General features: G+C 37.0%; 1 protein-coding gene across 1 annotated transcript; it reads right to left on the reverse strand.

Moving 5' to 3' along the window:
• Window positions 1-4,724: 4,724 nt before the first annotated feature.
• On the reverse strand, window positions 4,725-8,026 carry LOC111798070 (Homeodomain-like superfamily protein). Its single transcript, XM_023681025.2, has 4 exons — window positions 7,451-8,026; window positions 6,705-7,358; window positions 6,219-6,295; window positions 4,725-5,457 (listed from the first exon to the last, which is right to left on the reverse strand). Exons 1-4 carry the CDS (start codon window positions 7,659-7,661, stop codon window positions 4,948-4,950), a joined length of 1,452 nt encoding a protein of 483 aa, XP_023536793.2. The 5' UTR covers window positions 7,662-8,026; the 3' UTR covers window positions 4,725-4,947.
• Window positions 8,027-14,640: the final 6,614 nt, after the last annotated feature.

The following is a 14,640-nucleotide window of genomic DNA, read 5'->3' on the forward strand; positions in this document are numbered from 1 at the left end:
TCTGAATGAGTTAATGACCTTCATTTCAAAGAGGAAAAAAAGTGCAATGGTACACCTATGGAAAATGACTCGAAAATGGCCCAAAAATAGTCTGAAAATAAAAGTGTTTAAGTTTGATTTTTTTACTAAACGTATGTGTCTAATGCATCAAATTTGAACATTCACCTAAGTAATTAGATGTCCACATTAGAGTCTTCTTGAGAGGGTTAAGGTTGTGAGGTTTTATAGACCTGAGTACATGCTTTTTTTTCTTCCTTATTTTATTCTAAGAAGCATCTTTAGTGGATTTGGTATGATACTAGAAAACAACTTTTCTGAACGGGTTAATGTCCCTCGTCTCAAAGAGGGAAAAAAGTGCAATGGTACACCTATGGAAAATGACTCGAAAATTGCCCGAAAATGAAAGTGTTTAAGTTTGGTTTTTTTACTAAACGTATGTGTCAAATGCATCAAATTTGACCGTTCCTCAGAGTTTCGTTGTAAAATATTGAAAGAAACTTAATTTTTCACATAAATAATTAAGTGTCTCCATTAGGATCTTCTCAAGAGGGTTATGGTTGTGAGGTCTTATAGACCTGAGTAAATGCTTTTTTTCTTCCTTGTTTTACGCTAAGAACAATCTTTAGTTGATTTGTTATGATACTAAAACGAGAAAACAACTTTTCTGAACGAGTTAATGACCGTCTCAGAGAGGAAAAAAAGTGCAATGGTACACCTACGGAAAATGACTCGAAAATGGCCCGAAAATGATAGTGTTTAAGTTTGGTTTTTTTACTAAATGTATATGTCAAATGCATCAAATTTGAACGTTCCTCAGAGTTCCGTTGAAAAATATTTAAAGAAACATATATTTTTCACTTGGCGGTATGTCAGTGAGGACGATGAGCCTTGAAGGGAGTGTGCCAAAGAGGATACCAGGCGGTGTGCCAGCAAGAACGCTAGACCTTCAAGGGGGTGGATTATGAAGTCTCACATTGATTGGAGAGAGAAACGAGTGTTAGTGAGGACGCTAAGCCTCGAAGGGGGTGGATTGTGAGATCCCGCATCGATTGGGGAAGAGAATGAAATATTTTTTATAAGGGTGCGAAAACCTTACCGCTAGCCGATATTGTTCTCTTTGGGCTTTTCTTGAGGGGACTCTCCCACCGAGGTGGGATCTCACAATTAGCACCTTCCGAGGTTCATTGCTTCACGTTAGTATTTTTCCAGCTTCTTTGAAGTTCTTTTTAGTATTTTTCCAGCTTCTTTGAAGTTCTTTCCCATGAGTTCGCACCAAAATTTTGAAATCTAAGTTGTCCGTTTCTTTTTTAACGAGTTCAGCTTAAGAATCGGGCGCCCTCAACGTCCGAATTGTAGTATGGAGAAGCGTCCTAAGCAATGGATCGGGTACAAGTCCTCTTGAAGGGGGCACCGAGAGGGTGAGAATCCCGTTATGCTCGAACCCTATCGCACCACGAGGTGCTGTCAATGAGTTGGGTTACTTGGGAATGCAGTCCCAATATACGGTAAATTTTGTCCAAGGCTAAATATGGGCGAGAAACCGATACCATTACATGATCCTTGTTAACTATTAGATCCGCTCATAATGATTGCGTTGTAATCCTTTCTTTAAGAACATTTTGACATATTTGGAACCGTATTCGAGGATGGCATCATTAAAACTTGTGTGGACATAATTTAGGTCATGTTAATAGCAAACTTAGGTAAAATCTCATTCAAAAGTGAATTGTGGACAAGATATACTGCAAGAACATAATGGGATGCCGAGTTTGGGTTCGACGAAAGTGGATGAGGAGAATATGCTTTGAGTTGTGATTGGTATAAGATGGTCATGGAAGAAAAAGTGTCCGTCCAAGTGCATCAAAAGGTACATTTTGAAAAGACATTTTAGAATTTTATGCTCAACCATTTTCTCTTGTTGATGGAGTTAATCATTTCTTAATGCTTCCAATATACAAGTTTCATGATTTGGAAGAACCAAAGTATCTAATAGATCGAACGGCTTAAAAAAAATGTTTAATAAGTTCTTAAACTTTCAATTTTGTGTCGAATATTCTTAATGTATAATGTTAACTGACTCGTTAGATACAAAGACCTATTAGACATAATTAAAAGTTTAAGTATTTATTAGACACTTTTAATTGTTTAGAGACTTAGTGGATATAAAGTTGCAAATTTAGACATTTATTAGATACTTTTTAAAGTTTATAGACTAAATAGACACAAACTTGAAAGTTTTGGGACTACACTTGTACGTTAATGTGAGATCTCACATCGGTTGGAGAAAGAGGGGAACTAGTGCCAATGAAGACGCTAGCCTCGAAGGGTGGTGGATTGTGAGATCCCACATCAGTTGCAGTGGAACGAGATATTCTTTACAAGGGTGTGGAAACCTCTCTCTAACGTGTGTTTTAAAAACCTTGAGGGGAAACCCGAAAGAGAAAGCCCAAAGAGGATAATATCTGCTAGTGGTGGACTTGTGCTGTTACAAATGGTATCAGAGCCAGATACTGGTCGGTGTGCTAGTGAAGATGCTAGACCCCCAAAAAGGGTGGATTGTGAGATCTCACATTGGTTGCAGGGGAACGAAACATTCTTTATAACGGTATGAAAACCTCTCCCTAGCGGATGCGTTTTAAAAACCTTGAGGAGAAGCTTGAAAGGGAAAGCCCAAAGAGGATAATATCTGCTAGCGGTGGGCTTGTGTTGTTACAAATGGTATCAGAGCAAGGCATCAGTCAGTGTGCTAGCGAGAACACTAGGGCACTAAGGGGTGTAGATTGTGAGATCCCACATCGGTTGGAGAGGGGAACGAAACATTTCTTATAAAGGTGTAGAAACATGTTCCTCGCAGACACATTTTAAAATCCTTAAGAGGAAACCCGAAAGGGAAAGCCGAAAAAGAACAATATCTGTTAGCGGTGGGCTTGGGCGGTTAGAAATGATATTAGAGCTAGACACTGGGCAGTATGCTAGCGAGAACGCTAGGTCCCCAAGGAGGTGGATTGTGAGATCCCACATCAGTTGGAGATGGGAATGAAACTTTCCTTATAAGGGTGTAGAAACCTCTCCCTAGCATACACGTTTTAGAACTCTCGAGGAAAAATTCAAAGAAGACAATATCCGTTAGGGGTGTGCCCGGATTACGGTTAACCTTTTATTTTTGGAGAATGACATAGAATATAGTGAATGTTCAGCCGGGAATGGTCCAGACAAGCCTTTCTCGTCGACAGCAAAATGAAAAGAAAGAAAAGTGACTGAGAGAATGAGGTGGTCTCGTGGTTACAAGTAAAGTTTGTGAAAGCAAAGAGGAAATTAAGGTGGAAAGTCTGAAGCCAAAGAGCTTTCGGTGCCTTAAAAATCCTCAGATTTGCTTAAACAAATGAGGCAAAGGTAAGCCACCCTACCCCATTTTCTCTTTTGCTTTTTTGATCTCTTGCATCCTTCATAATCATTGAGCAATTATTTACCATTGGACTTACCTTTTTCTTATAGTTCCAACTAAGATTCACGTTCGTTCTACGAGATGTTAACCATTACAAAACGTTCCTTTCACTTACGTTTCCACTTATCTACCTATGACCATATTCCGACATCACGAGTTAGGTGACAAACATAAGTGATTGAATTGCTCAGATAAAGAAACGTTTAGGGAAGATAAACCAATGTTTATAGGATTAAGAAACTCTTGAGGTATTTTATCTTTAACCTAAATGTATTTATGTAATGTAACGGTCCAAGCCCACCGCTAGCAGATATTGTCATCTTTGGACTTTCCCGTTCGGGCTTCCCCTCAAGGCTTTAAAACGCGTCTGCTAGGAGAGGTTTCCACACCCTTATAAAGAATGTTTCATTCCCATCTCCAATCGATGTGGGATCTCATAATCGACCCCTTTGGGGACATAGCGTCCTCGCTAGCACACCGCCCAGTGTCTGGCTCTGATACCATTTCTAACAGCACAAGTCCACCGCTTGTAGATATTATTCTTTTTGGGCTTTCCCTTTCTGGTTTCCCCTCAAGGGTTTTAAAATGCGTTTGCCACGAACATGTTTCTACACCTTTATAAGAAATGTTTCGTTCCCCTCTCCAACCGATGTGGGATCTCACAATCCACACCCCTTAGGGGCCTAGCGTCCTTGCTGGCACACTGACCGGTGTCTAGCTATAATACCATCTGTAACAGCACAAGCCCACTGCTAGCATTTCGTTCTCCTCCCCACCCGATGTGGGATATCACATGTAAACACTGCACAAAGAATTAAAAGAATTTTCTTCTATTTATGAAAATTGCACCGATACAAAATAGTCATTTTTTTTTTTTAGTTCAATAAATACGAGAACAGAAAATTGATTCTTTAACCTCGGGAAAAGGTAATTAATATCTTATTCATTAAGGTATGCATATTTTTATTCTTCCTCGTTATCTATAAGGGTAAAAACGTCCAAAAAAGACAAAAGTAAATAGCATCAAAATCTAATATCCACTCTTTTGTGAATTGGAATAAATCTCATTATAACATACAAAAGGAAAAAGAATACAAATTCTCACTTTTTTTTTCCTTTTTTTTTTTTTTTTCTTTTTCTTTCTTTACTTATGATTCCTATTTATAGTAATTCAACCAAATATTGCAAATAATAATTAATAATTCTAATATAAAATAAGAATTTAAATAAAATTAAATTAAAGAAAAAGAAAAGCACACAAAGATTTAGGAAGAAAAATAAAACAAACATTTGGGCTTTTATTTTTATATTATGCCCTCATTTTACACTTTCAAAAGTTAATAAGAATTAATTATAAATTAAAATGACATATATTTTAAGAAAAAAAGAAAAAAAAAAAAGACTCTCTTCCTCTAATATATAATATAATATATATTTATAATTCTAATTCTTAAATTAATTAGTCTAAATACCCTAATCACATCATAATTACTTAAATAACCTCAGAATTTGAGTGTAATTTCACTCCCGTTGCTTTCCTCACCGGCCTCTTGCCTCAGCGCCGCCAAGTTCCCCTTTCTCTCTCCGCCACCGTTATTTTCTCCGCCGCTCTCGGCTTTCCAGCTGCCGCTGTCCGACTTCCCGCCGTCCTCGATACTCTCCGATCGACCGCCATTTCCTTGCCCTTCGGATTGAGGCGAGCTTTGGGCTTGAGCGGCTGCGGCGGCGGCTGCCTTGTACATGTTCAGCTGCTGGTGGAGCGCGTGTTGGTGGTGGAGCTGGTGGTGTGGCAGCGGTGGCGGCGGAGGATAGAAATCTTGGTGCACTGGTGGTGCACAGTAGGATGTTGGGTGTGGTGCGTAGAGTGCCGGAGCTCCTCCGTGTGCGGCGGCAGCCGCGGCAGTAGCATATTCTGGTGGAACCCATATGCCACCTAGCACCACCAGCTGCGGCGCCGGAGCTCCGGCCGCCTGTGGGCTTGGACTGGGTCGTCTTGTGTGCAACCTATATTTCTGTGTACATAAAGAAAAAAAGAGAGAATCTTTATGCATACAAAAACTATATATATATATATATATATATATATATATATATATATATATTAAACAATAAAAACATAATTTTGTTTAAAAAGTTGAATTTTGTCAATAATTAGACAAAACTCAATTAATTTTATGAATTCTCTTATATAATCTCGGTCTCACTGCTTGTTGAGCTTCGAAACCGTTGACTCTGTTACCTGACCTTCTTGAACGAGACGACCTTGATTTTGATCTTTGTTTACAAGGGTTTCTAATAGATCAATTCGTAACTTCCTAAAAATGTGTTTAAACCATTTGTGGAGTCAAAACCGCCTTAGAAGTTCAACTAGAGCTCACGGAGTAGTTTCAGCACTTACCCAGAACCTATCGAGACATTATAACACTTCCCGAGACTTCCAATATCGATAGATTCTTACTGCATTAATTTAATTAGTTCAACATTTCGTAAAAGACTCGTCATCTCATTTTAATTAGTTAAATTAACTCAAGAAAAGTACAAATATCTTAATCCTTGAAGCATACGGGAACAAACAAGTAACAGATTTAATAATAAAATAATTTACCTCGTCCATAATATGGACGAAGATCATGAACATATTTTTTTTTTAAATATGCATAAATTAAATAGACACGAACGAGAAGATACCCGTTAAAAATTTATAATTAAACGTAATTATTTTTAAGATATATTTCAAATATATATTTGAAAATACATAGAGAGAGAAAGAGACCTGCAGATGGCTTTTAACTTCATCATTGGTCAAACCATCAACCTTCATCAGCTCCCTGATTTGCTTTGGAGTGGCAACTATATATATTTTTCCATTTAAAGAAAAAAAAAATACAAATAAATCAGTGAAAATTATTTTAAAATTCAATAATATGATAAAATAATGAGAAAAAAATATATAACATACGCTCCCAAAATATCCTAAAAAACCCTTAATTAATCAAAACTTTCCAACATCATGTATAAAAATCATTAATTTTCCCGAAGAAAAAACACAAACATTTAACTTCGCAAGGACAAGACATACATGTTCTTCATATAATCCTACTTTAATTTCTTTTTCTTTTTTTTTCTCTTTTTTTTGGTCAAATTGAATAAAACCTCTCCAATCTAAAAAGAAGAGAAATTTGATATAAAAATTCAAAGAACAAAAAGCTCAAATTAGAATCTCATAAAACCAATTCAAAAGCAATTTTCTTTTACTCACCTTGTGAACCACCAAGCATTTGAAGAGCATTAACAAATCGCCGGTGCAAATCCGGCGACCAGCACCGTCTAGCTTTCCGGTGAGTGTGATTAGTAGAATTGTTGGTATTGTTATTAGCCACCGTGGAGGAAACATTACTAGTCGTAATTTGTCCATCTCCAACCAAATTCACTTTTCCGGCCACCAAATTACCATTTTCCGGCTGGTGGTGATCGGAGTTATCTACACACTTATTCTCATCAATCTCTTTCCGATCACCACCGCAGCCGGCGGCGAGGGCCAAATCGGGAAGCTGAGAAGAATTAGAATTTTGGGTATTGCTCAAAATTCTATCTTTTGAAAAGGGATGAAAAGCTCCACCATTATTGCTGTTGTTGTTGTTTCTTTGAAGCTTTGGGATGAAGCCAATTTGATGATCAATAATTGCGTCTTTTGAAGAGGAAAGATTTGGTTTTGTTTCATCATTTGTTGTTTGGCTCCAAAGTTGAGCTGATATCATCCAATTTGCTTTATCAGAAATGCTTGAAATGGTTTCTTGCTCTTCTGGGGTTGATTGTTTGAGTGGAATGAACTCTTCAAGAACAGGCTTTGAACCATTTTGATGAATATTGTTTCCTTTGCAAGCTTGCAATTGCTGTCTAGAACTCTCCAAAGCTACAAATTCATTCAAAAACACCATAATTCAATTGAAATTCACACACCCAATTGAAAATTTGAGGCAATAATCATGAACAAAATGATAGTACCATTGGTTAAAAGTTGCATGCAAAGAGGAAGTTCACGTTTGAAAGCATCAATTTTGAGTCTTTCTCCTTCAAGACGAGATAGCAAATCTTCAAGTTGCTTCTGAGTATGATCTTGAGAAGGCATAGCCACCTGATCTGAAACAAATGATTTGAGTAACATAGAGTAGCTGTTAGGCTTGCAATCAAGGCTAAGTTCTGGTGGAGATGGCATTTTTTTGTTCGTAAGGTTCTTGAAATGGCTTACAATTTCATGGGAAACACAAAAACAAGAGAGAAAGAGATTAGTGTTTGAATTGTTCTTGAGATTGTAAGGGTTTCTAAGTTTATTGCTTATGAAACTCAAGGAGGATCAAGAGGGAATAAAGGGTGTGTGTGTGTGAGAGAGAGAGAGAGAGAAAAGCAAAGGGGATAAAGAAGAAGGGTAACTTCTTGCAAAGAAGAAAGCTAAAAGAGAAAAACAAAGAGAGAGATGCTTTGATAGAAGGAATCAAGGAGTCTGACATTTAGAGGGATCATGTGCTTAGGGCCTGGTTTTGGAACCTTTGAGAAACATTAGGGTTTCTTTGTTTGTGTGTAAGAGAGAGAGAGAGAGAGAGAGAGAGAGAGAGAGAGAGAGAGAGAGAGAGAGAGAGAGAGAGAGAGAGAGAGAGAGAGAGAATTCAAAAGAAATCACTAATACAAAGCATGGATTCTTCTTCTTTCTTACAATTTGTGCCTTTTTTTGCCTTTTCTTTTTTGGCCATTCTTTAGCTCTTTAAGAGGCCTTAGGCTTAGTTTCAATTCTTCTATCTTACTTTTTTGATTTTTAACCAAAGGTATTATCTCTTGAATGTTTATGATAAATTATGTATTTATTCATATTCTCTTTCTCTCTTTTTCACCCAAAGTTTCAAGTTGTCATTTTTCTAATGCATATCTATAAGCTTATCTCTTCAATGTTTATGCTACATGGCTAGATCCAAATGAGCCTTTTGCCTCACTATGTGTCTATCCAACCCATGCATGCAACTTTCTTTTGGGTTCCAAAAGTTGTTTCCTTCTTAAACTTTGTGTATTATATTAAGTACAAAGGTTATAGGATTGAGTTCTTGCTCATATCTCTATGTTTGTATGATGTTATCGATGCTAAATGTGAGTTCTCACATCGGTTGGAGAGGAGAACGAATCATCTCTTATAAAGGTACGGAAACATCTCCCTAGCGAACACGTTTTAAAACTGTAAGGCTGATGACGATATGTAAAAGGCCAAAGCGGACAATTTATGCTAGTGGTGAGCTTGGGCTGTTACAAATGGTATCAGAGCCAAACACCAGGAGATGTGACAATGAGGACGCTGGCCCCCAATGGGGTGGATTAAGATCCCACATCGATTGGAGAGGAGAATAAAGCATCCCTTATAAGGGTGTGGAAACCTCTCTCTAGCAGACGCATTTTAAAACCATGATGCTGACAGAGATACGTAACGAGTCAAAGTGGACAATATCTACTAGCAATGAGCTTGGGTTGTTACAAATGATATTAGAGTTAGACACCAAGGATGCTAGGCCCCCAAGGGGGTGGATTGTGAGATTCCACATCGGTTGGAGAGGAGAATGAAGCATCCCTTATAAGGGCATGGAAACCTCTCCCTAACATACGGGTTTTAAAACGGTGAGCCTGATGACAACACGTAACGAACCAAAGCGGACAATATCTGCTAGCAGTGAACTTAGGCTGTTACAGCATAAGTTAAGTTTTTGCCCTAAAAGATGTTATCTTTAAATATAGACCAATGATCTCCTTCCATCGAGATGATCCTCGATTACTTAGGTCGTTCCATAACAAGAGTGAGAATATCGTATCTTTACCAAAACATTCATAAATACAATATAATTAATATCTTCTCTCTAAGAAAGGAATATCTAAGTTCCAATTGTAAGGCTCTAAATCAAGAGCAACACATACACAACTCAACTCACAAAGCTTCAAAGTAACACAAAAATGAAGCACTATTGTGAAAAATCTACCCTAAGAGTTGAAGAATCTTCTCCAATTTTTGCTACTACTTACTTTTTAGGAAGTGGGTTGGAAGGTAACAAGATTCTCACTCACATTTACATTATATTCCTTCTTTTGAGTTCATATGTTCTAAACAAGAGCTCCTACTTTCTTCAAGAACCTTCATCATTCATGAGTTTCATCTTTAATTCCAAATTGATTTTGTGTTCTTCTTTTCAAATCTTGTATCCTAAAAGATTGAAATGAACAGCTACAAAAAGTAAGTGGCCATGCATTCTTAATACCCATTATTAATTACTTCTTTTCCCTTTCCTTTTTTTAAATCTCTTTCTAAAGTTCTTAGTTCAAAGCAAGACTTGGGTTGAGCATAGATTCTCCTTTGGCCATACACAAATTATAGGTTATAATGTCATTCACCCTTTAATAAATCATTAAACTTCAATTTCTTTCTCGTACATTGAACCATTCTAAGCTAATAGTTAAAGTATATCAACTTTATCATATAGTTATGACTAATATGAATTAGAATCGAGTTGCTATAGCGATATTTAACCTTTAACACGGTAACTCCCAAGGGATTGAGTCAATACGAGGGTCAAGAGTATCTAAACTCCTTAAACCCTATTTGAGTTTCAAATTCAATTTTGAAAGCATACCCTACTCGTTTTAGTTTCTCAAACTTAAACAGCAAACAAAGAGGAGGTTGGTTTTGATCTTTGATCGAAGTACACCGAAATGCAAAACCAAAATAGATTGGGCACTCACAAAATACACGTTATACTAAAATACTTTAATCACAATACTTTTCTGATAGCAATTTAAAGGGAAAAAGCACTAACGATTCTTGTCCTTCAGGATTAATAGCTTTTCTTAGAAATGCTCTGCGATTAATAAAAATCATATGAAACCTAAATCGTGTAATGACACGTAATTATTTCTAATAATTTATTAACTTTTCAATGTATGATTGTCGAATCTCACGATTCTAACGTGATGCTTAACGTTTGGGTTTGAACAAGTCGAGCTTATTGATTCACAAAGAAAATGTAAATGTAACGATCTAAGCCCACCGCTAGCAGATATTATCCTCTTTGAGTTTTTTCTTTCGGGCTCCCCCCAAGGCTTTAAAACGTCTCTACTAGGGAAAGGTTTCCACACCATTATAAAGGGTGTTTCGTTCTCCTCCCCAACCAATATGGGATATCACAGTGAATAACTATCAAACGGGTCATTGAGTATCGAAAAAGACAAGTCGGGTTATTCAAAATCGAAACGAAAAACAAGTGGAGTAATGTGTAGGAGTGTATGGATATGTTGGAATTTTGATGGATAAAGAAAGAAAGTTAAATTTTGTGTGTGGGAAATGGAAAAGTTGGAGATTGCATCAAATTCTCTTGCACTGAAACAAAGAGAAAGAGGAATGATGATGATTTTGGTCACTTTCTCACCCTCTCTTCTCTTATAAGCTTCCAATACTCAACTTTTCTGCAGATTCTCTCTCTCTCTCTCTCTCTCTCTCTCTCTCTCTCTCTCTCTCTCTCTCTCTCTCTCTCTCTCTCTCTCTGTGTTTTAGGGTTTTTAGGGTTTGTGAGGGAGAGATTTAAAAAGAATGGCACAGAGAGATTCTTTCTTGTGATGACACGTGTACAATTATTCCCTCTAAATCGTCCTTCTGAATATCCTTTCTGTCTGGATGAAATATATTATGTAGTAAGGAATATTCTTCCACTCGGCCCCCATTTTCTTACTTTTTTGTTTTCTCTTTTAGCTCCTTTTACTTTGTTTATTTTGCAAACGAACCCTTGTATTATTCTCTTATTGCACTAACGACATCGAGCGGGTATTCTTATTGCACGTAACAACACGAGCAACGAGCGAGTAGAAAAACTTGGGATTCAAGTTGGATGGCCCATAGAAGCCAAACACTTTTTAGGATTTCTTACGTTTTTAATGTAAATTAGGTTAAAGAGGAACGAATCCGAATTGAACCAGGATGTGATAAGCTAAAGGCATGCATGGAACGTACCCTCTTGAGTGTCGACCCTTGGCCTCATAGGCCAAGGCTAAAGCATTGCATTTGAGTAATAACTCAAGATCTTCTTCTCTTTTTTTGCCTCATGGCTCGTTCTTTCTATGTTGGTCTAAATTTGTCTCGTGTTCATCTCGTTCCCCTTAGTTTCGCCTCGATTCTTCTTGGTCCAGTTTCTTTAGAAAGATGAAAATTAATTTCTAAGAGATAGTTTTTTTTTTTTTTCAAATCGACGAAAAAAAAGGGGAAGAAGAACCTTCCGAATAATTGGTTGGAGAATGAAAGGGACCAAAAAGCCACGGGAGGGAGCTAGAGCTGAGCTGAGCTACTACTAGGCTTACCGGAGCACATCCCTTCTTCCTCAAAAATCACTCCCATTTGGATTGGGCCTTTTCGCCTTACCTCGAGGGCTTACAAGTCCATAAGCTCAGCTTACAATAATTTTGGTATTCGGTGAGCTCTAACCTATCGATTTCATAAGTACTAAGTTTAAGTCAGTTCTTCACCTTTTAATTCTATTCCCTAACCTGAACCTATTAACCTGACCATGAATCAACCCAACCCAAAAATTTACGGTGGGTCGGGTTTAGTTCATTATTTAATAAGAGTTGTTTGAATTAAAAAATATACCATCCGAACAACTGGACTGAGTCTAAAAAATGTCTCAACTCGACTCGACTCGACCCAATCTACAAAAACCCGTAATATTCTATTTATTTAGATGGGTAAAAACAAGTGGGTAAAAAAAAAAAAAAAAAAAAAAACTTATTCCCTTTCCCAATTGAGACTTTTAGCTAAGCTTTGGTTGGAAAGTTAAGAGATTCTTATTTAAGTATTATAAAAAATATATTTTTCTTTTTATACTTTATACTTAAATGTATACAAATATAAATAAAAATATGCTTAAGTAGTGGTAGATACTTATCATTAAAGTTAAAGAAGATATACAGATGAAAGAAAAGTGAGATTCTATTATTCTTAACCTAATTTTTTACTGTAAAATTATACCTTATTGCAATTTGATAAACCCAAAGCTCAGAAATTCAAACCCTTATTCAATGGATTATATGAAATATTCTTAAGCTTTGACAAAAGCCATCGATGGCAACACTTGTGGCCTATAATGCCCTCTCCATTAGAATCATTTATTGCTCTTTACCAATACTTGATGTTAAAACCCATTTGTGTTATGCAAAAAAGATAATATCTCTAAATCCTTGGCTTTTGATTAATCGGAGATTCGTTCGTTCGTTCTTCGGATCCTAAATGTTATGCTATGACATCGATTCTTTTGTATCGTTATGATATTATCTACTTTGGTCAAGAATATATATGTTCAACTACTACTAGCTTAGCTCGGATCGAAACTTGCTTTGATTTGGTTGGTGGGTTTTGCTCGTGGGATTTAACCTAATACCTTACGACATGAACAGATGACACTGACACCCGTATATCACTAGTGTTCGTATTTCTGAAGATACCCTCTCTTTCAAGACGATTCGTTTTCAAAGTTGGATTTGAAAAATCTATTGGTATGGACATTTTTGTTAATTTAAGTATAACTCAACTGATTGAGGGATATTGTAACAGCTCAAGCCTTCCGCTAGCATATATTGTCCTCTTTGGCCTGTTACGTATGGACGTCAACCTCACAGTTTTAAAAGGCGTCTGTTATAAAATGTTTTGTTCTCCTCTCCAACTGATGTGGTATCTCATACATATACTCTCAACAACGTTAAAAAAATAAAATCTCTCCACTCTGTATGTTGTTGAACTAAAACGAAAACGGACATTTTTTGCGCTAATCAGTATGGAACTTTGGTTGACACGCCTTGTGATGTCCCACATTGGTTGGGGAGAAGAACAAAACACCCTTTATAAAGGAGTGGAAACCTTCCCCTAGCAGATACGTTTTCAAGCCTTGAGGGGAAGCTTGAAAGGAAAAACTTAAAGAGGACAATAGCTGCTAGCGGTGGATCTGGGTCGTTACAAATGGTATTAGAGTCAGACACCAGACGATGTGCCAGCCTTCTCGTTGTTCCCCGAAGGGGGATAGACACGAAGCGGTGTGCCAGTAAGGACGCTGGGCCCCGAAGGGGGGTGGATTTTGATGTCCTACATTGGTTGGGGAGGAGAACAAAACACCCTTTATAAGGGAGTGGAAACCTTCCCCTAGGAGACGCGTTTTAAAGCCTTGAGGGGAAGCCCGAAAGAGAAAGCCCATCTGTTAGCGGTGAATCTAGGTCATTACACGCCTTTACGATTGCTAGCTAGTTCTAATGGATCGAGGAGAAATGCAAGCTACCGAAAGAGAAAAACAAACCCTAATGATTGCAATTTGAACAAAATATTATTATTTAGGTCAATTTGAACGTAGAATAAATTTTTTATTTCAAAGTGAACGGTTTTGTTTCGCGTAGCTATCATAAATAAATAAAAAGTTCGATGCTTTTAACAACCATATGAATGGTTCCATATTAGGTTAAGGGAAGTTGACCAAAACATGTTTTTGAAAATGGCATCTAAAGAACAATTAGCTAAGAGAAGTGGAGAATGGAATTAGAATCACTTTGGTCGGCCTCTAAGTGATCTCAATTGCAAAAGGATGAAGAATTCATGCGTGGGAAGCTAATAAAAAATAAAATAAAATAAAATAAAAACCCTTTTTTATTTTTTATTTTCCTTTTCCTCTCGGTGAAAATGCATCAAAGATAGTATCGGATCTAAGCTCCATACGATGCGACATTCTAACGCTACAACAAACGAGCTTAAATTTTAAAAGATTTAATACGATTAGCCGTAAATATAATACTTTGAAATAAATGGGTGAAAACAGTGAGTGAAAACCCTAAACGTATAAATGAAAACAGTGAATGAAAAAGCTAAGTCACGATCAACATTTTTCAAATTCATAGTAAAAGATGTTAAAGTTCAACCAATATGGGACCTTATAATCCACTCTCTTTGAGGCCCACGTCCTCGCTAGCACACCGCCCGATGTCTGTCTCTGATACCATTTGTAACCGTTCAAGCCCACTACTAGTAGATATTGTCCACTTTAGTCTGTTACATATCGTCGTCAGCCTCATAATTTTTAAAACGCGTCTTCTAAAGAGAGGTTTACATACCCTTATAATGAATGTTTCGTTTCCTTCTTCTACCG

The sequence above is a fragment of the Cucurbita pepo genome, chromosome 7 (assembly GCF_057944985.1).
Source record: "Cucurbita pepo subsp. pepo isolate OVF chromosome 7, ASM5794498v1, whole genome shotgun sequence".
Classification (NCBI taxonomy): Eukaryota; Viridiplantae; Streptophyta; class Magnoliopsida; order Cucurbitales; family Cucurbitaceae; genus Cucurbita; species Cucurbita pepo.

Coding starts and splice junctions, on each gene's coding strand:
- LOC111798070 (XM_023681025.2), bottom strand. CDS start 7,661: ATGCCATCTCCACCAGAACTTAGCCTTGATTGCAAGCCTAACAGCTAC. Junction 7,359..7,450: donor CATGCAACTTTTAACCAATG/GTACTATCATTT, acceptor ATGAATTTGTAG/CTTTGGAGAGTTCTAGACAG. Junction 6,296..6,704: donor AATGCTTGGTGGTTCACAAG/GTGAGTAAAAGA, acceptor AAATATATATAG/TTGCCACTCCAAAGCAAATC.